The sequence below is a fragment of the Rhipicephalus sanguineus genome, chromosome 1 (assembly GCF_013339695.2).
Source record: "Rhipicephalus sanguineus isolate Rsan-2018 chromosome 1, BIME_Rsan_1.4, whole genome shotgun sequence".
NCBI lineage: Eukaryota > Metazoa > Arthropoda > Arachnida > Ixodida > Ixodidae > Rhipicephalus > Rhipicephalus sanguineus.
In genome coordinates, this window is record NC_051176.1 from 44,934,408 (window position 1) to 44,944,670 (window position 10,263).

The 10,263-nt window shown below is 45.3% G+C and overlaps 1 protein-coding gene across 1 annotated transcript in view; it reads right to left on the minus strand.

Moving 5' to 3' along the window:
* LOC119383885 (uncharacterized protein K02A2.6-like) overlaps positions 1-9,608 on the minus strand; it is a 32,101-nt gene extending 22,493 nt beyond the window's left edge. Inside the window, exons 1-3 of the mRNA XM_037652190.1 lie at positions 9,312-9,608; positions 9,087-9,270; positions 3,555-3,593 (exon numbers count right to left, since the gene is read on the minus strand). Coding sequence (XP_037508118.1) covers positions 3,555-3,593; positions 9,087-9,270; positions 9,312-9,608 — 520 coding nt within the window. The remainder of the gene's footprint in view (positions 1-3,554; positions 3,594-9,086; positions 9,271-9,311) is intronic.
* Positions 9,609-10,263: the final 655 nt, after the last annotated feature.

A 10,263-nucleotide genomic window follows, 5' to 3' on the forward strand; every position in this document is an offset into this window, starting at 1 on the left:
ACTTAAAAAAGGTTGACATAAAATTCTGTAAACACGATGCGCTATTTATTGCATTGGTAAGCAATATTTACATGGCAGCTGTGATGTCAAGCCACGCCGTTTGGGAAGGAATAGTTCCCGTGCGTATAAACTATTTCTATCATATATAACTGCAGCAATGCCTGCAATTCCCATGAAGGTGCTCAATCAAAATTTCATGACATTCCACATATATTACTTCTCCTCGGCCTGCCCGCCGCGGTGATGTAGCGGTTTCGGCGCTCGCCTGCTGATCCGAAGGTCGCATGTTCGGTCCCGGCCGCGGCGGTCCCAATTCGATAGAGGTTAAATGCTAGAGGCCCCGCGTACCAACGTTTCTTGAACCAGGTCAGTTTCGCAGCTCCCCATAGACGCTTGCTCTCCGAAGTGGACGCGACGGCCGACGCTAGAACTTGCGGCGCTGCAGTTTCATCTTGCATCATGCCTCACGCGTCGTCTGCTACAACACTCATGTGACCTATCGTCGCTGCAGCTTTCGGCGGCCGTGACAGCAGAGATTCCGACATTTAAACTTTTGCAATAACCTAGACTGTTTCAAAAATCGATCATTTCACAAGCTATGCTCCATAAACATCAAAAGATAATCAAACGTGACCTGTAATAATGGGACAATCTCACACGCCTAGCTGTGCTCTCGCAAGAATATTCCATTGCCGTGAACCTGTGTTTTGCCGCCACGGTTGAACAGTGGTTACTGTGCTTGGCTGCTCAGCCGAAGGTTGCAGTATCGATCACGACTACGGCGGTCGCATTTTTTTCCGTGGAGGCGGAAACGACACTGGCTCATGTACTTAGATATGTCATACTAAGCAAGTCGTAAAACAGAGGACCGTTGTTAATTTTCAGGCGAATTAATTCTGATTTGTTCAGAAAGGCGCAGAACGCGAACTATGGTTGATCAAGGTACCCGATTTTATTCTCTGAGCTCGGTTAGGCGACTTGCAGCGAAGTTAGTCTTCACGATTCTGGTGGGATTGGCGTTCAGAAGATATTTCTTGCAAGTACCTGCCCCGATTCGGAGAAGTGATGACCAGTGTTCGTTTCCGAGCCGCTCGTGGAACACGCGCATCAAGATGACATTCAGCTTTGTCACTTTCACACGTTCTAAATCGAAAGAACTGCTTCCCAGGCGATCACCGTTCGCAAACAATGACGCACGGAGGAGGGAGCAAGCGAGCACTGTTACAAAGCAGATACGAATGTCCTGGGCCAGCTGTCTCCAAACGAGTTTTCCTGCTTCTTGGACTCCCCCCCCCCCCTCTTTTCGGAGAACGGATTAGACACCTACACCTGCCTTATATTTCTGTAGACAACCTTATATTTCTGTAGTGAGTAACGGTGATGCATTCCAGTTTATCCGAATTGAACTCGTATGTACGCGGCTGTCATAGGCGGCTCCTGACATTCCTTCACATTAACGTGCCATCGGCTCGTTCGAAAGAAGAAAACTTTTTTTGAAGAGTTCAATTTCTTAATTTCCGTTATTACGATGACTAAACTTGGTACAGTAGTGAGACAGACGTGTTCCGTATTCACGGATATAACACTGTGTAGCAAAATAGAAAATACAGAATTCGCGGTGGCGTATGCTTACATGAGTATCGTTGTCCCTGAGGCGTTAACCTTACAGTATCAGCTATATTTTTGTAGTGATCTACAGGCCACCTAATGGCAATATTGATTCATTTATTCAATATCTAAAAAAATCTATTTTCAATGAGTTTTAATTACACACTAGTGCTGAGAGGCGATCTTAAAATGTTGAGCAATACGCATAAACAGACTATTTTCAGACCTTCTGGCTTTCTTTTTCATATAAAACTCAATTACCATTCCAACACGTAGGAATGATACCAGTTCTACTCTATTAGACTTTTTTATCACGAATAGTACAATAGTGCGAAACAGGCAGGCATCCTGCATGCCCCAATAAGTGATCATATGCCCATACTGTATATCTAGTCACAGAAAATATAACAAATGAAAGGAGTCAAATCCTTCCTGCCGTTTACTTTCAGCCAATTCACAAATGCTACGTCCTTTTAGAGAGGACATTAGCACTCAAGTGGAATAACGTTCTGTCTAGTTCTTCCGCTGATCTTGCTTATGATTTTTAACAATGAAATATGCAATGGTGCAGTGCTAGCGAACAAATTTATTGAGTACTTTACCTCATTAGTTGACACTAGTAATAATTGCAATTCATCAGGTCATTTGCCTCCTGCTTTAAATGATTTTTTGTTTGCTAATCCTACAGACGTGCAACAGCGCATCAGCGTTTTTCAACATTTCAAAATGAGTAAAAGCGAGGACAGATGGCTTAAAATTAGAACCTATAATTATATCTTAGATCTTGTATGTGCCTTCTTAGTACATATTTATAATCTCGTGTTCACCAGTGGAGTGTTTTCCGAGAGGATGAGAACTGCTAAAGTAACTGTTACACATAAGCGTGAGGATAAAAGCAATTTGGGTAACTATAGACCAATTTTGATTTTTCCAGTTTTTTCTAAGGGGTGTGAAAAGCTTATTTTCATTCGACTATCCTTTTTTTTTTTTTTCCAATAAACGTAACACTTATGTTGGCACAGTTCGGTTTTCAGTCAGGCCTGTCAACCGAAAGTGCCTTACTATACCAAAAGGAATTGATTCTAAGGAATAGAGAAGCAAAAAAACATACCCTAGGAATATTCCTAGATTTCTCTAAGGCATTTGATAGAATAAATCACGATATTATGCTAGAAAAACTTCGTTATTGTGTTCACGGTGTTTTAACTTTAATAAGAAACTATCTAATCAGAAAGAGTATCAATTAACTGAGAGCTGTCATCATCAAAGAATGTTAGTACAATGTGCCTCAAGGCCGCATTTTGGGACCCCTATTTAATATTTTTATCACTGATATTGTACAAGTTGACAGCTCTATAGAATATGTAATCTATGCGGATGATACTAGTATATTTTTTCCTGGTGAAACGGCTGATGACTTCATTGCTTCTGTATGGATGCAGCGAACTCGACAGATCAGTCAGATCACGCATATGCTCTAACAAATAGCCAACAAGAACAATGGTGTCAGAGAAGCTAAGCTATGGCACATCACAGAAGCCTTAGTACATACCAGAATTATGTACGGCTTTCCATACATGCTTCTCAACAAGACCCAACTCCTTAAACTCAACAACCTCCTCAGAGGCATCACGCGCATAACCCTTGGGGTACCGAGCTATGCACCAAGTGCCCTCGTACATGAGACAGCTAAATACAACAACTTGAGCGAAAGACTAGTTATGCATGAAGAAGGTCAAACCCACTGCCTGACAACTTCAAACCAGGACCCCAGCTTACTAGAACTTGTGGGACACAATATCACCAATCTGCCTCCTATACCACACCGCCAGCTCCTCAATGGGATGCACTTCCTTATATCGATGTTAGACCAATACCAAAACACATGCACATTGAAATTACGTTAAATGTCCCATTAAAAAAAAATAATTGAATATACAACTTACCTGTCTGTGCAAAGGCATCCTTGGCTTTACGTTTAACACCTGAAACAATATAGCAACCATGAAGTAGGTTGCACCACTGACTGCTGAAGAGAAAAACAATATCTCCAGTCCTGTATCTTGAAGAGAATAGCAGCAAGGGTGATTTGTACTAAGGCTTCCCAAGTACAAGTTGAAATTGACAAAGCTGTCCCGTTGCACAGGTTTTACACATTTTACAATCCATAATTTCGTGAAACCTTCAGCATGAAATCAATAAATAACGCTATCAATGCTCTACCCTTCAGCGCACTTTTCAATCGCAGCATGTTACAGTCTAAGTAAACCACTTCAAAGATTTCATGAAAGACACTACAAACTGTTACGTTGCTCAAACGCCAAGTTAATGAAAAACTGTAGTTTATGCAGTAGAGACACTGAAAACTGACACTCTATCACGCCACAGCAACAACAACCTCTGTAACAGACAAACACAAATGTTAATTAAAATTATTTGCATAAAGCAACATCCCAGTAATGGCAGCTTTAACGACTACTGCCACCATTCATCAGCTGCATGAGTTAATTGAAACACTGCAGGCAGGTCCAGACAGGCTGAAGAAATCTGGCTCTTAAAATAGGTTGGAGACCTTATATCATGTTTGCCTTAAATGCAAGACAAATGAAAAGGATTCAGAGACAGATTTGTTACCTTTGCGTTTCAAGTTTATTAGAACATGTGCGATAACTACGAGATTTGAAAGCTAACACTATTTCTGAAGGCCAGTCGAATTCGGCTTTCCTTCAAATGCAACAAATCTTCAAATCAGTTCAGTGGCTGTCCTGTGCATGTGTGTGTGTGTGTGGGTGCTTGAGACACCCGAGCAATTCTTAACTTTACATGCACCGGATTAAAGAAATCTGGATTGGCCTCCCGGTTAAACACGTCTCTTGAACACTCGTGCTAGCCTTTATAATCATTCACTTGGCAAAACGGGGGTCACGCTTCCTTTTGTGCTGCGCCTTCGTGTTGGTATGTCCTTGTTTAGGCATGGAAATTTTACAAACTTGATTCGTCGGGTTTTTGTTTCATGTAAAACGGAGTGTATGTTTCTTCCCATACACAAATCTACAGACACGAGCCGACTCAAAATCCACGACATTAAGCTAAGCAGGTGTGTAAAGGCCAGGCCAACATGCCCCCCAATCTTTAGTCTCCATTTCATAGCTTACCGAGCCTCTTCTTAAAGGGGAACTGACACAAAAATTCTGGTCTCACGTTTTTTTGCTGCAATGTGTTGCTTGGGGCTTGTTAGTCATAACACGGCACATCGTTTGCTGCCACATGCGACAGGCTCCCCATTACTGACCAGTCCCAGTTTCGGTTTCAAAGAGCTCCAAGAACGACAAGCCGCCGGGTGCAACTATCACCACCTAGCGTGTGCAACGCTCGACCACGTCAACACACAGAACTGTGACTCACTTCTGCACGGTCCGCATCGAGAAGTCCTTTCGAACAGGAAACGGGACAACAGTGTCGCCAAACACAAAACAACACGTGTGCCACGGCCAACGGACTTGCGAGCAGCCGCCGCATAGTAGTCTGCTGGAGCAAGCGCGGCAAAAAGAAAAATGGCGGCTATGACGTGATCATAACTTGTATTGACTGCAGCGTGGTGACGTGACGGAAGTGGGGGGTCATCGTGGGTCACTTTTGAGGGGGCGGTGCTCGATCGCGCACGCAAACTTCAAAATTCATGTAAAATACCTTACAAGCTGTGTTGGCTGTTGATATTGTCACGTGGTCGTGACGTCGATGAAGACAGCAGTCGGCGTTTGCAGGATGAAACTGTTTATTTGGCCGAACTTGTGGCCAGAAAATGAGAACTAGAACTACAGCAATACACGCTGTACAAATATAGCGGCGAACAGGGCGTCGTCCGTCGATCAACTGACAAGCGGTCAAGCGCGTCGGCTTTTATACAGGCGCTATGGAACTTTCCAGCAATATCGCTGGTGGCGGCGTTATCTCTCGACAAAGCTGGAACATTCGCGTGCGGCACGCAATCTTAACAAAGCGATCTACTAAAATCGTGAAGCTTCTCGAACACTGCTTCACGGCCAGCGTCGAGCGTTGATAACCGTCCTTGCTGGTCAAACTCGAACACATTAAAATAAAAGAAGAAGCGAGCGTGGCAATATTTTGCAGATGACATACGCATGTTCACAGGAATCGATCCCGCAGGCAATCTCAGCCGCAAAGTTTTGTGTCAGTACCCGAGAGACGCTGCTCTTAAAACTGTTTTCTTATTTCTTGATAGATTTTGATGAAACTTGGTGAGCTTATGTATATTTGTGTGCTGATTTCAAATATGTAATTATTTTTCTAGTATATTGAGTAGTTTTTAAAATACAGAATATTTCATGTTCCTTTCGAGGAGCAAGGTTTTTTTTTTTTTTAACTGAGAGAGTTACAAAGTGAATCAGCATATCACAATACCGTATAAACGCGTGTAAGGGCCGCACCCGTGTAAGGGCCGCACCCCATTTTTTTTTTAAGTGCATATTCTAAAAAAAAAAAATCCGCGTAAGGGCCGCACCCACACTTTCCTCAACCAATACGTATTCAAAATTCGCACGCGCGTAAGCTTCTAGGCGTAGTCGATAGATGGCGCAAGGAAACGCAACCATGATCACCGTCACCAGAGTGTATATATATATATATATATTTTTTTTTTGGATTTTATTCGTGTTAAGATGTTCGTGAAGTGGGCTAAAAATTTTAACTTTTTTATTAGTATTCATAGACCCGCCAACTAAAGGTTAAAGCAGGATTTTATCTTTAGCTTCTCACATCTCTATACAAACGCGCTATCGGCGCTATCCATATCGGCATTAGCATCACCAACTTTGGCATGGCATTCACGTTGTTCGGTTTGTGCAGTTCAGCCAGCCATTTGCTGTAGTTTTCTGAACTGTTCGATAACCTTCGTGCTATCTTGTTTTCTGCACGGTGTTCACGTTTTGGCAAGATGGGCAAGTACCTGAATAGCTACACTGCTGGCTATAAGTTGAAGGTGATCGAGTATGCTCTCGAGCATGGGAAACGTGCCGCCGGCAGAAAATTCGACGTTGACGAGAAGTGTGTTCGACGTTGGTGTGCTCAAAAAGAAGCCTTGCGAAACACCAACAGCACTAAGCGCACTTTCCGAGGAGAGCAGTGCAAGTTTCCTGATTTGGAAGAAGACTTGCTCCGCTATGTGACTGAAGTGCGGAATGATGGTCTTGCACTCACAACGGACATGCTGCGTGTGAAGGGACTAGCCTTGGCGACTGTACCTGGGTGGATCCTACCTGCGTGGAGCTCGGTGTCGACGGACATTGTGTCCCGAAGTTTTAAAGTCACCGGGATATCTAACAGCTTGGATGGCACGGAAGATGACTGCTTGTGGGGTGACTGTGCTTCGCAGTACACCATCTCATCTCGGACTCCAAGTCTGAGGACTCGCCAAGTGACGACGATTGAGCACTTATGTCGCAAGAAATGTCGTATACTGCAATAAACGACCTTCGTTCGCTAACTGGTGCGTTTTTACTCAAAAAAAATGTCGCGTGCATGGGCCGCACCCTGAAAATTGGCCCTCGTTTCTTGAAAAAAAAGTGCGGCCCTTACACGTGTTTATACGGTAATCTGGAATCGGGACTGTGTGGAATGGAACGAAAATTGATTTTTCTAAACATATATGAACTAAAGTTGTGAGCGTGAAACATTTACGAGTGCGTCAATTTCAAGCTGGAATTTCATTCGCAAATGTTCAACACACCGTAACTTTTGCTCTAATCAGCTTAGAACACCCATATTTGTTGTAGTACTGCACTCAGTTTTGGTGTACAGGGTCTAAAGCATCATTACATAACCTGATCGTGCTACAAAAAAATGATTAGTGCATTGAAGTTGTACGACAATGCATACACTGCTTCATTATTTACAGAACATGGAATTTTAAGACTAACCAGTTACTACAAATACCAGCTTCTGTCAACTCTTAAATCGGAAATACGCAGAGGAAGTACCCTCTTACGTACTTCGGCCGACTTGCAATCAAATCCTGCCAGTCGCCTGACTGTATACCATGTCCTTGGCATGTAAAGTGAACTCTCACTTGTACGAACATCGGTTTAACGAATATTTCCGAATAACGAACCTTTAGAAAACCCCAGGCCCTTTTCCTATGCATTCTACGCGAAAATCTTCCAGTTGAACAAATTTCTGAATAGTGAACATTTCAGTTGAACGAACTTGACCCGCGGACAATGGCTCATTTTTTAAATCAATTCAACGAAGTTAAAGACTATGTGCAGCGTGACCGTGAGCTTAGAAATTATTACCAGTGTTCGACCGGAACAGGAAGAAAAAGAGTGCGACGAGGAAGTTGCAGCTGAGGCAGGTTCAAATCCTGTATCTCTAGCCGAGGCTGTAGGGTATATTAGAAAGTTGCGAGACCTCGTGTTGCAGCAACAAGCTGTGCCAGCGGCAGTGCACAGAAACGCAGACTCTCTGGACAGCTTGGTCTCTTTTTGAACTTAAAAGGGACACTAAAGGCAAATATTAAGTCGAGGTTAATTGTTGAAATAGCGGCCCAGAAACCTTGTAATCCATCCATCCGTTTCCGTTAATCCATCCGTTTCGTTTCGGACCTTGCGGAGACCGTCCGAAACGAAACGGATGGATTAAAATGGTTGCCAGACGGCTTGGATTGGATTGAAACGTAGGCACTCGAGACTTTCTTGCGTGTCCGTCCATCCGTTTCATTTCATTTCACAGCTCACATTGACCAATGGTGTGCGACTCAAACGGACAGACCACCGCCCCCGTCCGTTTTAGGAATGCTTACAAAATACCACCACAGATGATTGTAGTTGCGCTCGGCCGGCGCGAGACTCCTCGGCGCAAAAGCAATCGGCCGTTCAGTGCCGTATTCATCGCAGTGGGCCAGAACAGCACCTATGCATTGCAGATCAGCACCAGGGGCTTCTTGGGATCATAGTGTACCAGAACAGCTGCCGATGCGAGTAGCTCCTTTGTTGAAAAGCTTGTTCTTGGTCATCTCCCCACACCGATGGTGCCTTGGTTCCAAGGAGTTGATTTAGAGGATGCAACACGTTGGACAAATCGGGTAGGAAACGCCGATAAAAGTTCACTAGCCCAAGGCAGCTCTGCAGTGACTTGACGTAACTTGGTCTTGGCACCTTTAGCACAGCCTCCGTTTTGTCGGGATTTGGGTGGAAACCCGCAGACGTGACGACATGGCCCAGGTATTTGACCTGTGGGGCAAGAAACACACTAGTTCAGTTTCAGCTTCAGTCCAGCCTCCTTCAGGCTGCCTAGCACTTGGGCCAGGTTTTCCAGGTGATCCTGGTCGTCGCGTGCCGTCACCAACACGTCATCAAACTACACAACGTGTCTCAGCCCCTGCAAGAGGTTGTCCATTTCCCTCTGGAATATCGAAGGTGCAGAGGTTATGCCGAAGGGTAAACGGGTGTACTGGTACAAACCTCTCGGTGCGCTGATTATCACCAGCTTAGTTGACTCTTCAGGAAGCGGCACTTGTAAATATGCATCCTTCAGGTCAAGTGTCGTGAATTTCTCCCCACCACTGAACTTGGCAAACAGGTCCTCAACACGGGGTATGGCGTTTTCCTCTGGTACACTTATAGGTTCACTGTGACCTTGAAATCCCTGCAGATGCGAATCTGCCCGCTTCGTTTCAAAATGGGCACCATCAGTGCAGCCCACTCAGAGGTCTTCACAGGTCGCAGCACGCCTGTGCATTCCATGCGAAGCAGCTCGTCATTTACGTGATCAAGCATTGCGAACGGGACAGGGCGAGGTTTAAAAAACCTGGGCTTCGCATTATCCCAAAGGCTGATCTTTGCAGCGACGCCCTTGAAAGTCCCCAGTTCGTCGTCAAAGATACTGCGGTACTCCGCAATAACGTCCTGAATAGACAACACTGCGTTGACATCCATGGTGCTGCAAAGTTCTATTCCCAGTCCTTTCATCCAGCCCCGCCCCATGAGGGATGGGCAGCGGCCCTAGACGACGTGTAGCAGATCGTCGCACTCGTGGCTGCCAAGCCGCACGGACACAGCCAGGGTTCCTTTGACAGGAATGAGCTCGCCCGAATTGCGGCGAAAGGTGTCCTCCGAGACAACCGACACACTCGCACTCGTGTCAAGCTCCATCAGCAGGGAAATTCCATTCATGGAAACTTCAACACGGAATGGCTGCGTATCCTCAGTTACATAGCGACACCTTGCTTCCATTGGCAGAACTGGGTGTACCGGCCACCATGCGTTCCGACTTTGGTCCTCCACCATGCGCCGCAAGTGTACATTTCGTACACTTGCGGCGCATCGAGCCGCTTTTCAATTCCGTCGCCCCCGGTGTCGCCCGGCGTGTACATAATTTTTTCTTGCCAGCCGGGGGCACCTGTCCTTTGGTGTTCGTTACACTTTTTCTTCCCCTTACACACACGAGAGAGATGGCCCTTGAACCCACACTTGTGGCACGCACTGTTCAGATGATGGCACTGCGTCGCCAGATGCTCGCCGCCTTAGCGAAAGCACACAATTGCCGTTCCTTCCCTCCTTGGCTTCGACGAACCACGTGATACTGCGTTCGTCGGCGCGACGAATGGCACCGGCGCCATCGAAAGCGTGCGCGAATCCC